General features: G+C 43.3%; 1 protein-coding gene across 1 annotated transcript in view; it reads left to right on the forward strand.

Moving 5' to 3' along the window:
* LOC138293867 (guanylyl cyclase C-like) overlaps positions 1-27,174 on the forward strand; it is a 695,267-nt gene that overhangs the window by 550,497 nt on the left and 117,596 nt on the right. The window contains exon 23 of the mRNA XM_069233168.1: positions 22,443-22,635. Coding sequence (XP_069089269.1) covers positions 22,443-22,635 — 193 coding nt within the window. The remainder of the gene's footprint in view (positions 1-22,442; positions 22,636-27,174) is intronic.

Below are 27,174 nucleotides of genomic sequence, written 5' to 3' on the forward strand. Positions count from 1 at the left end.
TCCTCTTTTTTCCTGGGCCTCTGTCCCCCGGACCGTGTGCCCACTGCCACTGCCCCCAGGTCCCTGTTGTTGTTGGGGTGGTGGGTTGGCCTGGGTTCCCTGTAGTGGTGGACACACTGCTGCTTGACGTGTCCTGGGGACAGAGGGATGGGCCCGCTGGGTGGGTGCTCTGCTGGTGTTTCCAGAGGGGGGAAGCTCTGTGGTGGCCTGTGACTGTGTGAGGGGAACCAACTGTCCCGAGGTCCCAGATGGGCCGGGCTGGTTATCTAGATCCAGTTGGACAGAGCTGCTGTCGTCACTGTGGGCCTCTTCTGTTGGTGGTGTGGACATGTGTGGTGACGTTGGGTAGGGGTCCTGCAGGGGTATAAAGCATGATTATTGCATCTGTGTGTGCCATGGTGTGCAATGGGTGGGTGACTGTGTACCCCAGTGCTTGCATTCCTGTGTGGGACCTTGTGTGATGATGGTTTAGGGGGGTGTATGGGTATGTGCAGTAGCCATGCTTTGGTGATGGGTGCCCATGCTTTGTTGTTGCATGCAGGGCTTGGTGTTGGGATGTGTGGTTTGTGATAGTGGGACATTTGTGAGGAGCTGGAGTGATGGGGGTGGGGGCAAAGGTGGGGGTATGTGATGGCATTCAGGTAGGGTGGGGGATATAGTAGTAAAGAATTGCCTTACCAGAGTCCATTCCTCCATCTACTCCTGCGAGGCCCTCAGGATGCAGAATAGCCAAGACTTGCTCCTCCCATGTTGTTAGTTCTGGGGGAGATGGTGGGGGTCTGCCGCTAGTCCTCTGTTACCCACCCTCAAAAACTACAGCCTGTATGTTTCACCCTGGATTCCTCCTTATCATTGATTACACACATCAGTAACATTTTAAAGCTCTCAGTTACCTTCTCCATTCTTGCAAATAAGCAAAATTATCTTACGTGCAACTGTAAATAGCAGTGCATGCCCTGATAACCTACACACTGGATTTTGGCATTGCATCTTTCCAGAGGCGCCACAATCTTATCTGGCCTGGCTCAAAGCCAACTTCCAAACTACAGGCAGGTGATTACCTCTTCTAAAAAATTGAGCGTTTTTCCTCCAATTTGAGAATACCTAATTGACTACCACTTCTTGCCAGGATCACGTTCATACTCTGCTGCATTGACACTAAAGCAATTATCTGACGCTTTGTTTCTCGCTGCTCTTCTGTCTGTCTTTGGTGGTCCAATAAACCTTCAAAGCTGGAAGGCTTTGAGCAGTGACGCATCCGTGTTCAGAAAGTCCTCTGCCCATAATCGCTCTTTTGCATGTACTGCAACTACTACTTGCAGCTCTCTTCCACACAGGATTATAAGTGAGCCTTACCTCTTGTCTTAGGAAACCAATTTAAAGCACACCCTTTATGTCTACTCCTAGAGTAATCAAAACCACGTTGACTCTTCTTCTTCTTCCCAACCTGCCGCTTCAAATCTTAGAATGCCCACACATTTACATTCTTTTGAAATGTAACCTGCTACACTCACTCTGTCACACTGTTTTAGCTCCCTCCCATGCATCATCCCAAAGGCTTGCCTTTCTACCAGTGAGGGCAGCCAATGAGGAGTGTGTTGAGTGCCTGGAAGAGGAGTGAAGGGTGGCTGCCCAGAAACCAGGAAACATCTCATGGAGCCCCATAATGGAGAGCTTCTCTGGAGTATGTGAGAGCATCCATGAAATAAGGAAGAGCTTGTGGAGCTGGAAAAGGCCTCTCCTGGAATTCTGTGGAATTCTGGAGGAGCAGTTAAAGTAGACAGCACCAAAGTCAATGCTGACAGGTGGGAGATAGGGTATAGACAAGTAGAGCGAAGAACAAGATAACTACTACAGGAAGAGCCAACAACAAAGGAGATTACTGTATGGTGCAAGGCAATACTGGAACATTGAGTGAAGGTAAAAGAGAGAAATGACTGTGTCTGTGTAATATTGTTATAGTCTGTGGTATATTAGCCCTAATTCTAAGTTATATCCTGTTTTGTTCCCATACTGTCTTATAAAAGCCCTTTCTCTGTTGCCCTTTACACCATCTAATGATCTTGAGATTTATATGAGTGGGATCTCGGTCTGGGTTAGGGTTGTTATAATATATCATCTATTGTACCTCACCCTAGGTGATTACAGTTGAATGAAGTGTATGCTACATTTTACTCAGTATCAGTGTTCATAAAGTGAATAGACTATTCCACATCACCTTAAGAGCAATTGCAATTCATTGAAAACTTAACTAAGGGTAGTTAGAAATAGGCCTGAGCAAAACACTCTCTGGATTTCACTTGCGGAATTCTGCAGAGTTACATAAAAACTATTGGAGATTCCATGGAGTACTGCAAAACAGGCAGAAAATGCATCTCACACTGCTTGTGCTGCGATTTGGCACTGGTAGTGCGTGCAGCACTGAAAAATCAGTGCAAACGCCACAACGCAGTATGCAAGCCAGCGCCCATTTTATTTTGTCTGGCCTGCTCCTGATATTTTCTTCTAATTCAGTTGTGCTCCATCCAATCCACCCCATCTGATCACTTTTGTTAATCATTCCCACCTTTTTTCCTATTTTCCCTGTGTTTATTTACCTTTCTGTGTGTGTTTTTGAGACTGTTTGTACTGTGTTTTTTTTCCTTGCATGACCTGTCTTCCTTCCCATCCCAGTCAGACTCCCTCCCTGTCCCGGTCCCAAAAACCCAAATGGCAGAAGCAGGCAGTAGCGGTGCCAACTGCATTCCCTGGGGGTGACACCGACTGGTGAAGGTGCAACCCCACCCTATTTTTGGCAAGGCGGAGGTGGCCACACTTTTGGGTTCTGCACCACCTCCCCGGCATGTTGGAATCAGGCCCTGGAAGGGTTACAACTTGCAGGAGTGTCGGGTAATGTGAGTGGGGGTGAGAGGGGGTGAGTGTGGCGCTGTATATGCCGCAGCTTCAGACTCCTGTGCACCCATCAGCAGTTGATGCACTGCTGGGTGGGCATCCTTGACAGAGAACAGGACCTGCTCGACCTGATAGGCGTTGACATTGAGGGGCTCGGTGAGTAATCTTTTTGAAATATTAATTCATTACTTATTTCAAGCAGCATGATCACAGGTAGTTATGTGATTTTCTATATATATATACATATATATGTGGATATTCACACATATGTATGTATTATTATATATATATAATATATATTATTTTTGTGTTTTTGTGAAAATAAATATATTTTAAGTTTAATAAGTGCATGTTCATTATTCATAACAATGCGAGTATATATATAATTTTATATATAATATATTACTATATTTTATATAGGATATGAATGTGTTCATTTTTAATAACATGTAAATTACATGCGTGGATTGAAGTGATTGTGTTTCTGTTCATATAGTTTTATATTTTTAAATACATAAATATAGGTGTGTATGAATATATATATATATATATATCTATATAAATATATATATATATATATATATATATATATAATCTCAAAATCAAAGGTTACAGGGATGTTACAATTATTTCACATTTTAAATGTCCAAAACCATAGAAATGCACCTGTTATAGTTATCTCAAGTAACTATAACTCGTGCCCTAAGGTAACTATAGCTTGAGCCCCCGCCATGCACAGCTTTTTCATCAAAAATGTTACTGCAGATATTACATTAATATTATCAATGATGTTATCAAAGATGTCATTAGTGATGTAATTCGTAGGGTAATTAGCAGTGCATGGCAAGTGCACGACTTATAGTTACCTTAAGGCATGAGTTATAGATAACTCTAACTAAAACAGGTGAATTTCTATGGTTTAGTACATTTCAAACATAATGTATTTTCATTACTATACGTTATTGCAACCACTGCCGTGCATTGCTTTTCGGACATGAGCTGCAGGGTTTGGCCATAGGGTCTGGCCATAGGTCAGACCCTGTGACCAACTCCCTATAACCACCCAGACTTGCGCCGCACTCAGCCTTTGACAATCCATAGTGAGGTTTTCCGCCCAACCTAACCACCCAACAAGGGGAGAGAGAGAGAGACAGAAAGTGAGAGATTGAGAGAGAGCAATTCAGGCTTTGATGAATGATGTATTTAGAATGAGATATTTTCGGACAAATTGAAAAGAAAAATGTTTCTATCAATCAATAAGAGTGCGATCACCTTTAGCGTTTTAACTTAAATATTTATAGTTGAAAAGAAACTAAAGCAGGAAATGACCACGGAGTCACCTAGTCCAGAGCTCTTAACCCTTAGTGTGTATGTCTGACACCTTAACCACTAGGCCAGAGGTGACTCATTACTGTGCAGTGTCCAGACTTAGCTATGACATTCAACCCACAGATTTTGAGGGGGAAAAGACTTCAAAGTTCCATCACAAGGAATGTTTAACAGTGAAAACACCAGAAAATAAACAAATACTGCCAAGTGATGCTAGGATTTGAACCCTCAGATTACTGAGTGACAGCACAAGACCTTGACCATTAGGCCAGAAGTGACTTTGTTCTGCTCTGCATCCAAACGTAACTATAGCATTCTTCCCAAACATCTTGCTAGTCTGATTCTTTGAAGTCATTGTATGGAGAGACCGTTGCAGTAACAATATCTCTCTCTCTTCCATCCCAGGGTCATAAAAACAAGTGCAGTGGCCCACGCTTTTTTTGTGTGTAATTTTTGCTGTGAATTTGCAACATTGTGAATTCGCAACATCACGAATTAGTGGCAACATTTGTTTTTAAAAGTGCTTTTTTGCCCCAGCGGGTTCCCTCTAAAACCCCAGTACCAGAACTAAGGCGTCAGTGTATCCCTATCCTGGCCCCTTTTATTTGTTTCTCCCTTTTTTCTGGGACTTGGCTTCCAACACTTCCTGGTTTTAAGTGTTGGCAGCCAATCAGCGTCTGCAGCTCCATACATGAGCTTGTCATTATTCACAAAGTCATCGTGGTCAAAGGTATACAAATGAATTTTCCCTTTAATATCTCAAAAACTGCTGAACAGATTTACACCAAATAATTAAAAGCACAATCTGTCGAATAAAATCTAACTTTCTGCCAAATTTGGTGTGATTCCGTCCAGCAGTTTGGGATGTAGGTGTGTTCAAAACTCCTATGGGAATAAACATGGGAAACACGCGATTTTTGACCCCTGCCCCTTTTTTTTGGCCCCGGCTTCACAGACCACCCCAATACTTCCCATGCGAAACAAGAATCACAAGCATACTTCTTTGGAAATTTTTGTGAAGATTCGTCAAACGGTGCCAAAGATATAGGCAAGTCAAAAAACGATTTTTATATGGATACATGGTCCTAACTATAACTACCTAGTGGCAAGCACCACTAGATTTTATACATATATATATATATATATATATTTATTTATATATATATATACACACACACACACACACACACAGGTTACAGGAACATTCTAGTTAGGAAATTAAATTTTAAAAACCTTAGGAACCTACTGAAAAAAACAAAGGTTGCAGGAACGTTATAGTTACGTTCAGATTTTAAACACAAAACCATAGAAATTCAGCACTTAAAGTTATCTCAAGTAACTATAACTCGTGCCGTAAGGTAGCTATAACGCATTTCATTTGAGCCCTGGCATCCAGAGTGTAATGTGGGACTAAGGACCTGATTTAGACTTTGGCAGATGGGATACTCTGTGATAAACATGACAAATAAAATATATTCTGTTTGGAGCATCATTTATATTCCATGCACTGAAGTTTACTGTAATACAGCAGAGAGAACATTCTTTATCTGCCACATGTGTGACAGAGTATCCCATTTACCAGACTCTATCAGCCCCTAAGTTTGGACTCAGGGTGAATACAAGCAGAAGTAGGAGAAGAACTGGGCCACTGGAATTAATAAGTTAATATTAATAACAGGCCATTACAGCTGCCCGAAAAACATGCTGTATCAGGGTAGAAGACCCGCCAAGCATGGCTCCATTAATGTTGCACATATATAGTCAAGTAATTGTGCAGTGTGTATACGCCTTACTCATCATTAATGGCCGCTAACTTATTTAGTAACACACATAAAGTATAGGCTCAGTTTCACAATGAAATTCTTCAAACCAGAGTCACTTTTGATTATTTTGGAGGTCTGGCTTCATTCCTTGCATTATGTGATGCATGTGCGGGAAAAGTTTGGCCCTAAGACTAATCAAATTAAAACTAAATTCCAATGGCTCTAGGGGACCAGCAATGTTCTGCTACTCAGCCACTATAGACAGTATAAACAAGTGTCTGCGCATAGCATCAGATTTTTTTTTTTTTCTTTCTTGACATAGTTACTCGCAGCTGTCCAACAGCCACCATCCCAGCGGGAGATAGCTGTCCGGCTGCGACGCTATATGTTGGAGGCCACGGCAGCAGAACACTGCTGGATGGTGGCCCTGGAGAAGGAAGAAGAGGACGCAAAGGCCTCCAGATCGTTGGGCCACCAGCCCAGCCTGCCTCCAAGCCGGTTACGACCTCTGGCACCACCTGCTGCTGGCATCTCCTGCTGCCCAGAACCAGCGGCGGCTGGTGAAGTTTAAAAATGGTGGGGTGTGATGTAAAACCACCAGTGTTTCATTAATGAGTCCGCATGCACTGCTTTCCAGAGAGGGCAAAAGCAAAAGATGTATGTGCAGACTGCAGTGTTTGTGAACAGAAAGGCTAAGCCTCGCAGAGAAACATGCTGTTTTTGAGTGGATAGGTGTGGTCTGATAATAATGGCTCATATTAAAATCTTTAGTTTTAATAAACAGAAGAGAAGAAGCATGGGGGTCAAATGCCCTTTTTATGTGTTTATGGGTCTGTCACCAAAACTCTCTTTGGAAAAGAATAGGATAACAAACGTATTATCTACCGACCTATCACAAATGGACCTTTCCTGGGCAAATTGATAGAAAGAGCAGCATGTCTATACTTTCAGACTTCCAAACTGGATTCCGCCCAGGAAGAAGCACTGAATCGGCACTCATAGCAATCTGGGATGATCTTAAAAACACAGTCGACTGCAATGGAGTTGCTGCACTACTTCTCTTGGACCTCTCAGCTGCCTTTGATACGGTTGACCATGACACCTTAAGTCAAAGACTCCACGAAGCCGGCATACAAGGGATTGCTCTCGACTGGATTACTTCCTATCTTCAAAAAAGATCTAATATCATCCACTCGCCCCCTGTCTCGTCCGAACCCTACCTCACAAAAGCAGGGGTCCCCGAAGGATCAATCATCCTACCTTTGCTTTTCAACATCTACAAGATATCTTTACCAGAACTGGTAATGATTTCCATATCACATGCTACAACTATGCAGATGACATACAAATACTACTTAAATTAGAATGCCCCAAAAACATTGAAAACTCACAAATCTTCAGTTGCCTCAGAGCCGTTGATCAGTGGATGACCTGGAGCCATCTCAAACTAAATACCTCCAAAACAGAAATACTCATATGTGGTGGCTGGAAAAGTTATAACCCTCTGTGAGTCTGGCCTGACAATCTCGGACCACCTCCTCAATTATCCAAGGAAGTTAAAAACCTAGGAATCACCATGGATTCCAAGTTAACTATGAATGCACAAATGGACAAATTAGCACAAACAAGCTTCATCACCTTGAAGACTTTACGACACATCTTCCCCCACCTCGGATTTCCGCACAAGGTGCAAGCTACTATCTCACTTGTACTATCCAAACTGGATTATGCCAATGGCTTCTACCATGGATAATCTCTATCTATTATGAAAAAACTACAATGTCTCCAGAATTCCGCAGCCAGGCTACTATTACATGTAAAGCCACAAGCCCACATCTCCCCTGCCTTGACAGCACTACACTGGTTACCCTTTGCCAGAAGATGCCCTTTCAAGCTGCTTTGTATCACCCACAAAGCTATACATGGAACAGGACCGCTTTTTATCAGAAACAAAATAACCAAATACATCCAACAAAGAAACCTCCGCTCAAGATTGGCACCCTGCCTTAGAACACCACCATACAAGAAAAAGACTATAGGTGGTACATCCTTCTCCGTTCAAGCAGCCAAACTATGAAATTCATCACCCCCAACTATAAGAGCCACAGATAACTTTCTTATCTTCAGAAAACTACTCAAGAGTTGTCTCTTTCCTTCATAACCACCATATTCAAATAACTATGGACTGCATATGCCTATGTTGATGCATATTTTTTTCGGATTATGTGTATATTTCTAGTTATGTATAGTTCTTTAGAAAATATGTATCGCAACTATGTCATAACAATAAAATACACACACACTCTTTAAACCTGTTTGACTAAGTATATTTACCCATGGTTATAATTATGTATTGTATGTGCATATGTGTGTGCATTCATGTGTGTTTATATGTATATGTATGTATGTATGTGTATATGTTGTTTCTGTGCTTGGCATGTTCATGGGTCATTGCATGGCTCCTGGGTGGGTTGTTATACTAGATATCTATGAATTCCTGCTCTCATCTTGTCACACTTATCTACCCATCATCATATGTCATGTCTCTATCAAACTATCCTCCATTCCCAATCTGACTCATCCCAAATCCTTTCTACTACTTTCATCTCCTAAATAACTCTGCCTAAGCATTTCCCTCCGCTTCCACATCTAACTCACCAAATCTCACTCTACTACCATGACCTCCCACACAACCCTACTAAATTCTCCCTCATTTATCTCACCCTGCTACTATGCTCTCCCTAACCCTTCCACAGACTCTTCCCTCCTCCATCCCCCTTTACTCATCCCAAGCCTTTGGTTTGAGTAAATGAAGGATATACTCCCAATTAATACTTATGGATTTCTTGGCTCCTCCACCCCTCCATTACTCCAGTCAGTCTGACTAACAAACTCTCATATCCGCAGCTCAAATGAACTCATAATAATACTAAAACTGTACTCATTATTTCCCGATACTAATCCATCACTAATTCTTGCTGGGTTCCAGAGTAGCGTGCTACTCACCGAAAAGCGCTTCGACACCCCGTCAGGGGTAGTAAGCGCTATATAAATACTATTACAATACAATACAATACAATCTATAAAGCACTCATTTTAAAATCATGCTAAAAGGAACATCATGATGTACTATGTTTTATCCTGTTGCCTCCGCAGAGAAATGTAGCAAAAGACTCACTAAACATGACACAAAAGAAACACACACATGCACTGGTTGCCAGGACTCATATGCTTGGGACTTATAGTTACATAAGTCAGTCATGGGGTGTGCCAAGTCCATCATCTTGAAAGGGGGAGCAGAGGCCTTTTACCACTGGTTAGCAGGGGAAAAGTGCACAGAGTTCTACATCTGGAAAAAAAAACACAGTGTACACCACATAAAAGATGGTCATTTCCAAGAACAGGCCACTCATAATAAAGCACTAATCAGACAAGGTGTTGCGTGCACAGCTGAATACACAACGAATTCCAACATGACACCATCAAACAGGCCTAGCTTTTAAATCAACAGAAAGGTGCATTCTGGTATTTTGGCTACCACCATTTGAAGAGTAGGCATCAAGATTTCTAACATGTTACCTAAAAAACCACACCCACCTCAAACTGTAACACATTAGGCTGCCTTTTAGCTATGTATTCAATCTTATAAACGTTAATCTGTTAAGAGTGTTAGGGGTTTCATGGATGGATGGGAAGGGGAAGTTGGGGGAAGGTATGACAGACAAAACAAACACATCATTCATTAGGTTGATCAGCAGTACATTGTCATTATCACATCTGTTGTGGAAGGAAAGACACAGTTCAGTTATCAAATGCAAACAGTCCTTTAGACCCAGAGTCCAATGTTATCTAATTGTTATGTTACCTAGGGTTGAACAATACAAAATAGGGAGGATCCACCCAGTTCTAAAAAATAGTTATTGTCAAAAAAAGAAAAATGATACTGCATGAATGCAGGACGGTGTATCTGCATCCTTTTTCTTGGAATGTCCGTCTTGGGTGCAGGGCTGAACCAATCCGGTAAGCAGCCATGTCATTGTTATGGATCACTCATCCAGAAGAAGAGAAGGCCTATGGAATGCAAAAAGAGTAAAGGTCAAAATTGGATAGTCAAGGTAAGCTTCAAGGTGGATGAGGATCAAGAGGACAGAGCATAGGCTGAAGTAGTTGTGTACGATTAGCAGAGAAGTGAGAACAATCTTTTACCACAAACCTAGACAAGTAGCTGCATGTACCTGGCTGGTCAATCACACAAATGTCAATAACACTTAACTGCGAGTATCCATCATGTGACGTGTCCAGTAACAGTCCCCCCGACCACAACCACCTATAGTTTGATATTGAAACCAGACCACTACTTTGCATTTTCCTAATCAAAGCACCTATCTGCAGCACACAGGAGTAGGCCTCTTTGAGTCATGTTGTTTGTTTCCCACAGCAGTAGATAGTCATTGTTCCTAACTTCCTTCTTCTGGCTTTTCTGGTAGTCCTGTCCCGACTCCCAACCAGAGTGAGATAGACTTGTAGTGTTGATGCCAAGAAAAGCAAAAGAATGTAAGCATTTTGTGTAGTTTTGTTAACTAGGCTGACTGGTCACTGAAGACGTACAGGAAAGGAGTGGACCATGTAAGTAATTATAGTGAAATGCAAAAGCAATGCAGCCATTCAGGCAGAATCATCCCCTGGGCCCCAAACAATGCAGGTTTACAAATTAGTTACAACACCATCCCAGCCACCATATGAATCATCAGTCACTCAATATATCATTCATTGGTGCAGTATTTACCTGTTCCAAGCATGGTGCATTTTTGTTTGATATATAATTTTTCCATGGAAGCCCTACACATGGGCAGTCTTGTATAATTAATGATGATCTTCAGTGGCAGCCAGTTAGGGGTTGAAGAAAAGAAGGATTGGAATGGTATGCATTGTTGTCTTAATTTCCTTTAAGCAAATGGTGGCTTCTAGTGTGCACAATGGTCCACTTCAAGTGTGATGTGAATAAACTGGGCAATTTAAGACGGGCATGAAATATATAAATGTTCTTTTCTATTTTTTTTTAAACAGTTCAGCGCTATATATATGCAATTTCTGTTGTGGGCTACTTAGTCAGGGAAGTAGAGATCATCTTCAAACTCAGGGGCTTCACCCAGATGTTCACCAGCTAATACACTGGAGTCTGACCAATTGCCCTCATCCTCTTTCTCTGTTGTTTCAGGCATAGTGTAATCTTGTGGTATGAAGAGTTGGTTAATTGTAATCAGGTCAATACCTCAACATTTTAAGGAGAGAGATTGGTCCTTTTGACTGTGGCAACTGCAACAGCTGCACTGAAAACATGATCAGAGGACAAACTGGCTAACAGACAAGCTAGATACTTTATTGCCAGCATGCTGAGCTCTGACCATTGTGGCACCTTCCCATACCAAAAGACCAACAGCTTTTGATCCAGGTAGACCACTTTTGGGACATCCAGATAGTCTTGGGCCATTCTCTGAAAGGTCATTGGTGCTGCCACTTGCTCTACCTCTGTTGCCTTCGCCTCTGCACTTGACTTAAGCCCTACCACTTGAAACCAAGCCATTGCAGGGGTTGGGTCGGATTCTTCTGATGTTGCTGTTGATGATAGTGATGGTGTTGGCTGTGAGGCAACAGTTTACAGCACTGCCCTCTCTGGAGGTTGAAGGATGCACGCCAGAACTTCTGCCCGGGCTTCTAACTTTCAGCCTTTCTTCTCCCAGGTTTCTCACTTGATCAACAATTCAAGTCTTGTAAAGGGGAAACATCCCCTTTTGAAAAAGGAATAAAAGTCGGCAGTATTTTTTGTACCATTGATTAAGTATTGTGGCGCATTTGTACTCTTTGGAGGACACGATCTCTCTTTGCAGCCTTGGATTACCAGCCAAGCGATGGATTAAACTCTGAACTAACTCACATGTTTCTTTGTTCATAGCTGGAATCTTTCCCCCACCTTTTTCAGTGGGTCCTTTATCAGCTACGACAATGGGATTGCTTGATCCATCATACTGTCCCTGCTGTGTGAAAGCCTCAAAAGGCATAGCATTTATTTCAGGCACTTGTCTAGTCCCCATTTGTCCACTTCCATTGTTATGCTTTTCCCAGTTACATCCCTTCCTCTTCGAAGGACATAGTTGGTGATTGGTCTGTACAGACGTTGCAGCATGTAGTAGATCAAGTTCCAACATGTTGGCACCTCCTGTATAAGGGCTTTAAAGGATACTCTATTACCCTTGATCATCTACTGCTCCTGGGCTTTAAAAGAAGGACTGAAATGAGTGCAGCTTCTATAGAAGCCAGTATGTTGCTGACTATGGTCCGGATTTAGATGTTGGTGATAACACTGCCAAGCAGTGTTGGTGGTGGGCCTGAGAAGACCGTCACATTGGTGGTCTCCCGTCCGCCATATTTAGATGCTAGCAGCTGGGAACCAAATTGCTGCGGTTTCCTATTGCTGGCCGATTGGACTCTACCGTTATCAGGCTGGCGGTGTACCGCAGACCTGATTTAGATGTTCCCACTGTACCGGCGGTGTGACGGTGGCGGTTTAGCAACAGAGGGGAAGTGTCCCATTAGATATATGTGTTGATGTAGGTGTGTTGCATATAATGTATGCAACTACCTATGTCTATACATATTTCAATCCCAAGGAAAAAAATAAAAACATACTTACATGTATGTTGACGGTCAGGTCGTGTTCGACAGTAAAACGTCACCCTTTCATGTACATGTCCCATGGACTGGTCACCTTCGTGTTCGGCGACTACGGGATCGGTGTCCTTCGTGCTTAAGTGTCAGCAGCATTGGCAGTGGTCCTCCAGTCGTGTTCCTGTGGAAAATATCAAAGAAAACGGGGGAGAAGGAGAGTTTTCACCCCCTTTCCCAATCTGCCAGCCTTGGGTTGGAGGTTTCTCCACCATGGTCGGCCTGGTAGGAAGGCAGATCGGAATTTGCTCAGGAGGAACAGTGGCTGGAGTCCCGCCTCCAGCTACTGTTTCTCATTACTCCATCAACTCAGGATCCCAACCCTGGTGGAGTCAGCGGGACTGTGGCAGTCTTTTGTTGACAGTCCCACAACCATCTAAATAAGGTGATTGGACCGCCAAGCCAGCGTGCAGGAAACCCAATGAAAAAGCGACGTCAGGACGGTTACCACCAACCTCTAAATCAGGCCCTATGTCTTCCTTTTTGAGAAAGTCCTGTACAATTAGATTGGTGTAATGCACCAAACACAGGTACCTGAAATAGCCACAGCCTGCCATAGCATTGAATATATTACTGCCATTGTCTTTGTCTGTGGCAACAAATCCAATTCTGAGACCTCTGGGTAGAAGTCATTCAAACAGCTTGCTGTTAAATTCTTTCAGGATGTTTATAGCTGTATGGAATTTCTCCATGGTGAACACTGCTACTGTTGCATGCCGCTAAATGCCCTTAACACTTTCTTCAGTGCTAAGACCTGCAGATAGCTGTTGCTTAACCCTGTCAAAAGAGATCCTGTGTGCAGTGATACCCATTTATTTACTTGTTTGATACTGGTCCACGTTTGTTGTCAGGTGGATAGTGTGAATAGCCTTGGCCAACCAATTGCAGAATATCATGATGGAGCGCGGGAACAGCACCTCTGGCAAAATAGATCTGGCTGAGAACCTTCCATTTCAGGTAGATGGCTGCCACAAATTCTAAAAATCCCACAAAGGTAAAATGGAAGAGTTCCAGCAATAACATCTGACCCAGTTTCCCGTTGTACAAACGTGCCATTGAGAGGTTGCACTCTTTTGGTCCCATCCTGCCTAAATGTGGCTGTAATAGTAGCCTGGAATTTGTTTTGTGGTGCCACTGACACAGGCTACTTCCGGAGAGAACCAGGAGGTAATAGGTGTCTTGGCGGAAGCACTTTATGCGGCACAGGTTTCTGCATCTGAGTGTTGTGCCATTTGGAGGTTACTGATGCAGGTGATGCTGGCACAAAAGGGGACATGGCTTCTTTGTGTAATGCCATCATTCTGTTCTTCATCATGACCACCTTCTTCTTCTATCACTGTGAAATGAGCTGCTTCCTCATCACCAACAACTATCTTTTTAAGGTGCTCCTCCTGCCGGATTGCGTGATGTTTTCTCAGCTGGGACGTTTGGCCTCCAGTACCATAGTGCAAACCTGGCCTACGTCTGCGAACACTTGCATGGCAAATGGAGCATATTGCAATGTTATTCTTGTGCTTGGTAATTGCAAAGAAGTCTGAAACTAGGGAGGAGATCTATTTAGTGTGACGCTGCTAATGACTGAAGAATTGGAAGTAGGTGGCTGTGTTGTGTGCCTCTCTATAGGGTGTACTCCGACTGTGGTAATGGTGGATGCATGTCTCAGCAGGGGGTTTACAAATATGGAAGCCGTCGTTGGTGGTGGTGGGACCACATCCTTCTGAGCAGGTTGAATATGAGGAGTCATCTCAGTGGCCTCTGGGACGCCCTCCATATTGACAGTCACTGGCTTGTCGTCCTTATCACTTTCCATAATTCTAAGGTATTCAAAAACGTTGTTTTTCCCTTGTCTCTCGGGTTGGGTCCTGGACTCGGCCGGGGTCCGATCCATGTCCAGATCATCCGAAGGGGGCCTTGGAGAAGATGGTGGAGTACCTTTTCTTTTTCTTGCCGGAGATTGTGAAGCCAACAGTTGAAAAAGAGCAACATCTTACACAGCAGGAAGCTTAACCTCCTGTTCTGCTCCAACTTGAGGAAGAAATGTTGCCTGCTGCGGTTCCTGTCATCCACTTTCCTGCAACAATTGGCTACTTTGTGGCAGAGACAAATCCAAGTCAGACTCACTGCTTGTTGCCTTGAATGCAGTGGTTGCATCGGTGAGAGACACTGGCTTCAGCTTAGCCTTAGTTTGAGGTGGTGCAGTTGATGCAGGAATGCTACTCTCAGCCTTTTGCTGCCCAGACGAGGGTGCAGCAAGTAGAGCACGTTTCCTGAAAAACATGAAAGGTGGCACACCAGTGGTGGCAATATCCTTCTTCTCCTCCTCACTGACCACTTTCAAGTCAGGAACACTGTTTTTGGGGCCACCTTCAAGTTCTTTTTTAGCTCCGGCAGTTGCCATTTAGCTGCACAAGCGGAAGCAGAGGAGGACTTGGTGGGTGGTGTGTCACTGCCGGCCTTCTGTCTGGCAGAACTGTGTGTGATGTCTCTTGTGCACCTAAAAGCAAACCAACAAGAAATAAATTCAATGAAACGTGAAATTTGCAGTTGAAATCGACAGACAATAAAATGTAGTTTGGTCGTCATAAATAATTAACAATAGTGTATCCATTCCAAACCATGCAGAAACATAATATTTTAATAACATGTAGATTAAAAAGGTTACTGTGCCTCTTAGGCCAATAAGACCACTGTGGCGTGCAGGGGAAAATGGAATAAGCCTAAAAACAATATTGCTGATGTACACCTACGAGGCGCCTATGGCAGGCAGGGGGTGCAGTGGAAAACTGAATGATTCTTAAACCATTACTGCTGGTGTGAACCTAGGAGACACATTTGACAAACCGGGTGAACGGTAAAACTGAATAATCCTTAAAATAATCTTGCTGTTGTGTGCCTATGAGACACCTATGGCAGGCAGGGGAAAATGTAATCATTGAAGAAAAAAATATTGCTGGTGTCTCCCTATGAATAAAATGCATAAAACAGTAAATACCCTCTACTACAATCATCCCCGAGCACATTAAACTAATGGGGAAAAACAAAAAACAAACACAAAACAAAATCTATCAATGTCCCTAGAAAATGGCTTTGAAAAGTGGAAGAAAAGGATATACACACTGGCTACACAAAATGTCCTCCAGCCACATGACCAGCAGGGGCAGAGGCATGGACAACAAGTGACAAATAAAATGGCTGTCCTTTCACATGGCTACTAAGAGCGAAGGCATGGACAAAAAAGAACACCCGCAGGCCTATGTCGAAAGCACACTGACTACACAAAAGATCCACCACATGGACACCAAGAGTGAAGGTGTGGACAACAAAAACTCATGAAGGCCTATGGCAAACGCACACTGACTACACAAAATGGTCGCTGGCAACATGGCCACCAAGGGCGAAGGCATGAACAATACATATGAACATACGCAGGCCTATGGGAAAGCACACTGACAACACATGGGGCCAGATGTATAAAAACTGGGGTCTGTGATTCGCAAAATGTGATTATTAAGAAATCGCTATTTCCGAGTCGCAATTGGCCATGTAACAAAATTGCGATTCGGAATCAGCGATTTCTTAAAAATTGCTATTTGTGGTTTGCGAGGCCCATATACCGAATCGCAATTTGCATTCTCGCAATTTGCGATTTATTTGCGATTCGGTAAAAAATCGCAAAATGCGAGAAAGTCGAGAATGCACACCTGGAGGAGCCTGATGACATCACCAGCAGGAAATGAGTCATCCCAGGCAGTTTCAGGTGCCACACCCAAACCAGCATCCTGAGTGAGAGCAGCCCAGCCACATTGAGCAGCACTCTGAAGGAGCAGCATCACCTGAGCCACAATGGAGCCCCAAGGTACTTCACAGGAGAAGCAGGAGAGGAAGCGCAAACTCAAGTTCAGTGAACAGGAGCTGGAGGTACTAACAGAAGAGGTTGTGAGGAGCCATGACCGCCTCTTTGGTAAATCATCACTCCAGGTGCCTGAGAGCGAGAAGAGAAGGCTATGGCTTGAGATCCAAGGTAAAATCTGCGCCAATGGAGTGGCACAGCGCTCCATTGATGAAATCAAGAAACGCTGGTACGACCTGCGGTCCCGGGCAAAGGAGAGGGTGGCAAAGGGACTTGCAGAGGCCAGGGGCACAGGAGGAGTACCACCAACCGAGCCACCTGCCACACCACTGGAGGACCTGGTGGAATCGACACTCCTCCCGGAAGCAGTGACAGGGGTCACAGATATAGACACCTCCGCTCAACCGAGTACCAGCCAAGGTAAGTGCAATGTTGTCGTGTGAACCCAATATGTGCATGCATAAAAGCCCCTTAGGAATTAGCATGTAATGTGAAGTAGTGTGTGAAGTAGTCCAGTCCACATCTTAGAAGCAGCACAACTATGCATTATGGGAGTTGTGGTCCACAAACTAGTACAGACAGTAGCATGACAATGTAAGCAAGCATAGTGACACCCAAGGTAACACAACACACACTACACCATGTAGAGCAGTACCTGTACCTTTATTGCCATTTCTGGACAGAGAATGTAACATACAGAAATTCTGTGGTAGGGGAGACGGACACACAGCAGCCCTCCGACACCAACACCAGTGGGTCCGTCAACGTCTCCACTGTGCGCCGCAGGCCCAGGCCATTGCCACTGCCAGACCTCAGTGGTGACTCCGATGTGCAGCAGGAGGGGCCAAGCACACCATCTGCACCAGATAGGCGCAGCCAGATACCGGAGGACAGGGGTCATGCAGCACATCGCAGAAGTTCCACAGTGTCCCAGCAGCAACCGCAGGAGGCAGCTGAGGGTTCATCCTTGTTCGGGGGACTTGAGGCTATGTTGCAGCAACAGCGCCTGCAAAACAGGAGAATTATGAGTCTGGACAGGAACCTGAGAGTCCACAACAGACATATGATTGGCCTGCATCGTCGAATTGACACCCTGAACGACAATATCACCCAGCTAGGTGAGGGACAGGTGCAGGCCTCTCAGGACACCAGGGAGCTTACCAGTGCAGTGCGTGACCTGTGTGAGGAGCTGCGCCACGAAAGGGTGAGTCGACGCAGACATGAACACCGCTTCCGAACCATGTTTGCTAACTACTGCAGGTCCTCAAACAGGATGGCAAACTCAACCACACTCATCGCCCGTCGCGCTGTGGCGGCCCAAGTGGAGGCTGCACACACCAGCAGGGATGTGGTCCAGGGCCTTGTCCAAATCACTAATGTGATTGAACTAGTCATGGGACAGAGATCAGCCACTCCCAGTGAGGTAGCCTTGGGGGACACAGAGGACAGTTTGAGCCTTAGTAGTCTGGCAGTACCCACATCAGACACCATACGGCGCAGTGCCAGGCGCAGCACTGCCACTGAGGGTGACATTCAGGGTGCCAGTGAGTCAACTGGGCACCCCAGTGGTGTGCGTGGGAGTAGGAAGTGACTATTGCCGCATTGACACTGGTGTTCCCACTATGATGTAATAGTGTGGGACTCAGTTCTTTTGTTTCGTTTTGTTTTTCTTATTCACCTGTTTACTTCATTTTTCACCATTCATTACCTGACGTAAGGTAATAAATCTCTATCACTACAGGTACAGTTGTCAGTGTTTTTTTTTCATTCATACTCACGTCTGAAATGGTTGTGTGTGATGTCAGCACGCCTTTGCCTTCCCTCTGCTGCACTGGTCCTGTCTGCTGGCTGTAGAGGTGGTATGGGATCGTCATCCTCATCTGATTCAGTGTCACTGATTTCTATAGGTATGCCCCTGGTTGTAGCTATATTGTGCAAGATTGCACAAGTAGCCACTATTCTACATGTGGTTTCTGGACTGTACTGTAGTGCCCCTCCACTCTTGTGGAGGCAAAGGAAGCGACTCTTCAGGAGGCCAAATGTGCGCTCCACCACGTTGCGGGTTGCCCTGTGTGCTGCATTGTATCTCCGTTCTGCTGGTGTTGTGGGATTGAGGTAGGGCGTCATCATGTAGGTGCGCACTGCGTAGGCACTGTCTCCTGGAAGGGACAGAAGGTGTGATGAGTAACTGAGCCATCTGACATGTGTTCGCCATCTATGCGCCAGTGTAAAGAGTGACATTACCTAGTAGATATCCTTCACCACACTCCCCAGCTAGCAGTCTTGTGTGAATGCCGCTGTGGCGAAAGATGTACGAATCATGTGTGCTCCCTGGGTACCTGACCACAAGATCAGTTATGATATAGGAGGCATTGCATATCACCTGAATATTCATTGAATGTTGGTATTTACGGTTTCGGTATACATACTCTGTGGCTGATGGTGGACATATTGCCACATGTGTGCAATCTATGGCACCTAGGACGTGGGGGAACTGTGCTATCTGATAAAACTCAATTTTTGTCTGCTGTATTTCCTGTGGGGTGTGGGGGAATCTAATGTACTGTTGGAGTTTGCTTAGCATGGCGTTGATAAATGCATTGAAAAATCTAGAGAGGGTACTCTGTGAAACCCCTCCAGCCACTGCTATGACCCCTTGATAGCTCCCTGAGGCAAGTAGGTGTAGGGAGCATAATACCTGCACATGGGTGGGTATGCTGTGAGTCCTTAGTGTTCTGCGCTGCAGTATGGGTTATAGCTCAGCTATCAGATCAAGTATCTTGGCTGAGTTCAACCTATACCTCTCAAATATTTCCTCCTCTGTCTGGTCAAATAGTGTAATGCGCACTCTGAAAATGCGCTCCTGTCTCCTCCTCCCTCTCCTCAAACCTGCCAAGATCCTCATCCTCCTCGCCATGACGTAGAGTGCAGCCATTGTGGAAAAGAGTCTGAGGCATTCTGGGCCTCTTTATATAGGTTGCACCTGGTTACCACCTGGTTTCACTTAGTGGTATTTTGCATGTGCAAAATGCCATTCTGCGAAAAATCGCAAATTGCGAATTTTTGATGCATCTATTTGCGAATTGGAATTTGCAAATCGCATTTTGCGCCTTGCAATTTCCTACTGGAAATACCGAATCGCAAAATGCGACTCGCAAAACCAGGTCGCACCGCAAAAAATCGCAATTTTTGCGATTTCTTATTTTTGGTCTGCTAATGCCTTTCTTGCATCGCAGACCACGTTTTTGCACTCGCAAACGGCCGATTTTTGCGATTCGCACTGTTTGCGAGTGCAAAAACTTTTCATACATCTGGCCCAAAATGCCTACCAGCCACATGTTCAGAATATCAAGCAAAAAGCCATGGACAACGAAGAACACATGTAGGGCTATGGCAAAAATCATACTGACTTCACAAAATGGCTGCCCTGCCACATGGCATGAAGAACAATGTAGGCCTAGATCACAAAGACAAAATGGTGGTCTAAGGCAAAACACACAGACACACACACACACACGGTGGCCAGCAAAGAAAGGAGACATTGTAAACAAAGAAGAAAACACTACCATTATTTCAGCAATGCTAAAAACGAAAATTAAGTCAACTTAAAAACTTCCCCAACCACAAACATTACAAGGCATCAAAAATCATCCAACAAAAAAACCAAAGCAATCCAATAAATCAATAGATGTTTTTAAAAAAGCATATAGCACTGAAACCGTTTTTTTTAAATATATATACTCAAACCAATGCCTATTGCTGGCTGGCCATAGCCCATGTACAGACTATGCCCATACATTAAAATGAGAGAAGTGGTGCAAAATTTGCAAACGACACACACGAAAACAGAGAAAAGGTACTTTAAAACCAATCCCCTAGCCTTCTTTAAAAATGTGCAAGCATTTCCCCTTAGAATAAAGTGAATGAAAAATAGGTCCTTGCTGCACCTCGAGGCCACCCACAATAAAATTTTAAATTGTAGGAAAAAACTAAAAAAGTTTAAAAAAAAAAATGGAGCATGCCATCCATCAAACAACAAACTTATCCAAAGTTCTTTTCCTTCTCTCAAAAAATATTAAATTACAATAGTTTATATGCAGCAGGGATTGCAGACAAAGTGATCCTTTCTCCTCAACAATTCAAATTAAAGGTGATCAAGTGATAAACAAAGCACTGCGAGGAGCCTTCTGGACACGAAGAGAAAGTTGAAATAAATTGATAACACGACCTGAACCTTCCATTTGGGTAGAATCCCTACTCATAAAGCTATTTTCGAGTTGATTTTGCTACTTGGCTGGAACTCTGCCTTAAAAGAATAACAAAAGTAGAAACATTTCTCCAATTCCACGAGTGGAATGAAAAATCCCACCCGGGCCTAGTATTGTTTGTTACACCTCACCTTATGTAATGATTGCATAAAACTGCATTGTATGTTGCACCTAATTCCATCCTACATTATATATATTACCCTTTGCCCCTTCTAATGGTAGTTTATATCCATTATATATTGCATCTCGCTCAATCTAAGGATCATTAAGCTGCACTGTGTTTTGCCCACCTAAGTGAGCATAAACTAAATTGTATGTACCTCATCACCAACTAAGGTCAGTTAAGCTGCAGCTTGTAGTCCACCTCATCCCATCTAAGGGTAGTTAACCTACATTGCATATTGGCCCTCTCCCTGCTAAGAGCTATTAGTTTGTATTGTTTATTGAACCTTACACGATGTAAGGGTGATTGAAATGCATTGGATATTCCACCTCATGTTGTCTAATGATGACTAAGCTATGTACCTCACCCTATTTAAGGATTGTTGAACTGCCTTTTATATCGAGACCTACCCTTCCTAAGGGTGTTTAAGATAGAATGGATTATTGCATGAATATTGCATGTAACACCATTTAAAGGTGGTAATCCCACATTGCATACTACACCATATCCCGTCTAAGGGAGGAAAAGCTTGTTGTGTATTGTAATACATTGCATCTTAGATGGGATAAACTACATTGTTATCACACCTCACCTCATCTAAAGGTACATCTCACAAGCTCCATTGTGTATCCCATCTCACTCTATGTGAGCAGTGTTCTCAGCATTATTAAGTAGAACGCAAGCTATGTAGGGTTGCTTGACTTTACTGTCTATCACTCCTAACTTTGCATCAAAGTGGGTACATTACATTTTGTATTGCACCTTGCGTTTTCAAGTCTTCATGAACCTCACTGTACATTACACTCCATATTATCTTTGCGTGAATACACTGTATTGTTTATTGCACCCTACCTAACATAGGGGAGTTAATCAACTGCATTGTATATTGTGCCCCTAATTAGCTGGGTCTGCATGCTGCTCTGTATAGTACACCACACAATTTTCAGTAGTTAGCAAACTGCTATATTGCACCTCTCCTTATCTAGGAGATAGTATGTTGCATTGCACTTCACACCTCACCTTAAAGCTGTGCTATATTTATAAAACATTTTTAATCCTAATTGTATATTGCTTCTCTTCATATTTAGGGGTGTGTAAGCACCACTGTATTTCACACCGCATTTAACCTCTGGGTTAATACAACTCATTCTATATTGCCCATCAGCTTATTGCTGTGTTAAGAGACTGAATTGACATTGCACTTCACCTTGCCTAGCAGTAAGCTCTGTTGTTTATTCCCCCTTACTACATATGTAGATTGACAAGTTCCATTGCTTCTTACATCCCGCCTCATCTAGAGTTTAATAACATGCATTTTACATTGGCACCTAAACTTATTGATAGGCTCATAAGCTGCAATATATATTACCCAGTATTTTGCCTAGAGGTTAATATGAAATAGCATATATTTCTCTTCATCTTATCTGACGTTTGCTTGTGTTTGCATTTTGAAGGCCAGTGGTGCAGTCCCTGAAAGAGACTGGGCGGGTCGAACCTGAGCTGTTTGAGGAAGTTACCATTTACTTCAGCGACATTGTGGGCTTTACAACTATCTGCAAATACAGCATGCCCATGGAGGTGGTGGACATGCTTAACAGCATCTACAAGAACTTTGATTATATTCTTGACCACCATGACGTCTACAAGGTATAGGCACATTTTACTGCATTGTTCATAGGTTCTGTGGCATTTAGAGTTGTGTGTGTGGATATTAACTGTCTAGCCTGTCTAAAGTAGATTTTTTTTTACATCCATTCAACTCTTTATTAGTATGTATCTATTTCAATCAACAACCCTGACCTAGGGTGCAGCTGATTTCGTATAGTTTGAACACCAAGATCTATGTAAAAGCTGCACTGTTGATATTGAACATAAGTCATTCACTGAATCATTAATGACTTGATTATAGAAACAGAGCTGTGGGAAGGGTTGTAGCAGCATCTGGAACAGGGAAGGGTTATATAAAAGCTTCCCCTATTTCTTTACACAGTGCTATTAATAGTACTCCTCAAGCACAAGTCATACTTGGGAGGAAGAACAGCTACAAGGTTTAATAGGATATTAGCAAAACATGTTTTGTACATTGAGGTAAAGGACATTGTAAGAAGCACTGAAGAACATTGCGAAACAAGGTATGAACACAAAACTAAGCACTTACTACTGTTAAAACTACTACCACCATACTACTGCTGTTGCTGTCACTACTATGATCTCATGCCCTCCAGGTAATTTAGGAGAAAACAGCCAAACAATCAGCAATATAGTTTGCACCTTAATACATGTCACCTAAACACATTAGTGGGGCACAGATCACACCATATGCTACTGAAAGTTAACATAATCTACTCTTCACACATACTTACATACTGCTCTCTCAGGCATGGCATCTACGCAAGCACATGTGCATTACAGAAAAATCCAAACCAATCACAGACTCAGATTAATAAACAGCATCTGTGAGACACTCATGTCTAAAATGAATGCACTAAGGCTTACTCATATGCATGACTCATATATCGATTGTAGGTTTCTTCAATGCAAGGCTTTCTGAATGCAACATTAGACAGTAGGTGTGAATGATAGTTCTTGACAGATATGTCTTTTGCTCCAAAGAAAATCTGTTTACCATGCTAGCAGTGACTCAGTATGATTTTTGCTGCACCTACTTCCTTCTCAGGGTGGCTGAGGATGTGAACGGAAATATGTGTACTTCAGCAGCTTGAGTGCCTGGGTTGATTCCATAACTACAGTGTTTTTCCCATCGTTGTCTTTAGTAGCCATGTAACAACATTCATTTTGCCTTCAAAGCACCTTCAAAATCCCAAGATGAATATTGTAAAGGCAATAGGTATGCAGAGGACTGCGGTGAAACTAATTAGGTTTTTTGGATGCATTCTGACATCCTGTAGAATTCTGGTGATACCGCTCTTCCTGACTTCTAGTAGGGCCTTTGATGTCTAAATCTGCATTGAGAGAATAAGGGTAACGGTTTTCAGTGAATTCTAAATTAGATGTGCTGCCACTGCTTGGATATATACTGGTTCTCGTGAACTACACATGCTGAAGAACAGGGACAGGAGTATGATGTCAACAGGTTCTTATTCTTGGACCCGCATGGTCATGAAAGCATTTTGTTCATAGCAAGTGTGGCTGTAGATGCACATGCTTAACATAGTCTTGCCATCTAGTGTTGGGCTCTGGCATTTACAAGGTTTTTTTGTCAAGGAAATCCCTTGAGTCACAAGACGTGGTGTGACTTCTCTTACTGTACATTGTGTTTGGGCACAGACTCCTTGTTAGATTGTCTTTTTCCGCCATCTGGTTTGGACATGAGTTGAGTGGGCTGCAAGCTTGTCATGTCATTATTAGATTCTTGTTGACCATGTTCGTTTACCTTCTATTCCAATGGTGTCAAATTTGACCTCACTCTGGTACCTTCATCTTCCCAATCTGTAAATACTTTCGACAGCACTGAAGACAGTCCCCTAGGTGTTGAAGGCCTAGCAATCACAGGGGGCAGAGAACCGCCTCTAGTCCTTCCTCACCAGAGAATGCTGCATTGGGGATGAAACTGATACACTTTCAGAACTGCCCTAGAAGACCATCACACAATGTGCAATCTGTGCCTGTCTCCTAACCACAACAATGCCTCTTGTCCATCATGCCTCTCCTTCCAATCCTCCATTATCAAAGGGAATGATGCTGGGAATTCAGCTGTATCAAAGCAATGCATGCATACTACAAAGGCACTATCACAGAACCTTATTTTTTCTTATTAGTTTACTCCTTTGCTATTTCAAGGTTGCCAAATGTGATCCATTTGTATTAATACATTCTGACAAAACCAACCCCTATTTTACATCCCAAATCCCACACTATGTATCATCAGCCACGCATTTTGAAGTACACAATGGCCAACAGTAGAAATTACATGTGACTCCCACACCTTGTAGCCCCCATTACCCAATGCAACGTTTCCCATGTCTAAGATCCACACTCTTGCATGATTCTCAATCTCTGCACATTTGTATGGGAGGAGTAGCGCTACAAAGGAAAGCCATATATGAGAGGGAGGCGCAAAGAAATGAGCGGACAGCGGTGGAAGTTGTTAGCCCAACACTTCTGAAAGCTAGAGATTCCATTAATCTTGTCTAGAAAAGAGGCTTTCAGGAGGACGGATCTTTAGAATAAGTATATAATGAAAAGTAGAGGCACTCCCACACTCTACTCTAAATACACAGAGAAACACAAACAGAGGCATAGAGGGCACCCTCTCAACTCTTAGCTCGCCACTGATGAATGCACAAGCGGCAGCACCATAAATGTAAGCTGGCAGTTTTTGGGCTCTGTACACTTTCCTGACAGGCGAGTCTGAGAAAGACCAAGGTATGTTTTGTTAAACTTCTCTAGGCTGTTATTTGACTCGAGTCAAGAGCTTTTTTGACCAGAATTGTGATTTCCATGTCCATTTATTATCAACTAAAGGGTCCAGTTAACAATATTCAGTAACTACATCCAGCTTGGCTGCCCTAGGAACCAATCATTCCCATCCTTGCTGAATTATTCTCAGGTTAACTGCTATTCTGCGGTTTCCACACTCCTGCAAACGATTTAGCCTACGTTGTGGCCCTATTGGAGTAAGTTGACATCTTACCATGTCAGCGGCATGAGGCAGGTCTAGAGCCCTCTCACTTCTAACTTGGGAGTAAAATTTCTCCCCTTCAGTGACTCCATGAAATTATGGGGCAGATGTCTGGAAAGTGGCACTGCACCCAGTGCAGCGCCACTTTCCCTGCACCCCTTAGCGCACCCCTACCACCACCCTGTGTGCGCCGCATTTAAAATACGGTGCACTATAGTGCAGGGTGGGGGGCAATAGCGTAATTCTATGTGATGCTATTGATGTACTCTACATAGGGGGCCATTCTAAATAATGGAAGTTCCCTTTTAATGACTGATCTGAGCAGGCATTAAAAGTGCCGAAAAAAATGGCGCAAGGAAATCTTGCAGATTTCCTTGCAGCATTTTTGCAGCCCCTCTAACGGAGGAACGCCACTCTTGCATACATTATACCGGACGCGGGCATAATGTGGCGCAAGGGTTTAAAAAGTGGCGCAATGCAAGCATTGCACCTCTTTGTAAATTTGGTGCATGGGAAATGTCACCTTAACTCCACAGTTGCGTCAATATAAATGTCGCCCATATGGCGCAAGGTGGCAATAGGGGCTCATAAATATACCCCTATTTGTTTTCTGTGCACCAAACAGCAGGCTTTGCAAGAGCAAAATTCACTGTTACAATATACTGAAAAGGCATCCTTGCCTTCAAATTGGTTTACAAATCTCAATATCCTCATTGAGGCTCCTAGCAATTCTCAAGGAAGATGAGGTGTGGCAGGTTTCCCCCCCCAATCCCTTTCTCTGTTAATCTTAACGGAGTATAAGAATATTTTAGGGACCACTTTTCTTTAAGAACCAAAATTTTATTGGTTTTAGTAAACAACCAGTTGAAGCATACAGTACATTTGGGGTCATATGTACAAACACATTTTCCCATAGACACTGAATGAATAAAACCTTTTGGTACATCTGGCTCTTGGTCACATAGAACTGTCTCAACACGCATAAAGGTACTAGTAAATCACAGAGTAGTCCAATCCATAATAAGCTCACACTCGGCACGAAATTGTCTGATGTCTGTGGGGGCAAACTCTTGCAATGAAAATTGGTTCTTCCATTTTCGCGCGCCAGTCCATTTTCTTGTGTCATGTCTGCATTGCCGGTGGGTTGGGAGAATCCCAGGTCCGTACAAGGGACCATTCTTCAGGTCACAAACCACTAATTGGATATTAGCATCCTAAATGTGGCGGTATCAGTTTGCAAAGTGAAATCTGTCAGCGAGGGAAAGCTTCTTAGAGAGAATCCTGCTTTATTAATATACATAAGGTAGGACTTTTGTAAATCCTACAAAATGTGCATTTTGTGATAAGATGGAATAGTATATCCGTTGAAGAGTAAAAAACGCCTCACATCGCTTCGACCTGAAAATAGCACATCATGCCCTCAGTGTATTTTAAGATGTGTAAATTATAAATAAATTAAATATATGCATAAAAGATAAAAGTCGGTATTTTTGGAAAGCTATTTACACTACCTTACGTATATGTCCAAAATACCAAAAAAGAAG

The sequence above is a fragment of the Pleurodeles waltl genome, chromosome 4_2 (genome assembly GCF_031143425.1).
Source record: "Pleurodeles waltl isolate 20211129_DDA chromosome 4_2, aPleWal1.hap1.20221129, whole genome shotgun sequence".
NCBI lineage: Eukaryota > Metazoa > Chordata > Amphibia > Caudata > Salamandridae > Pleurodeles > Pleurodeles waltl.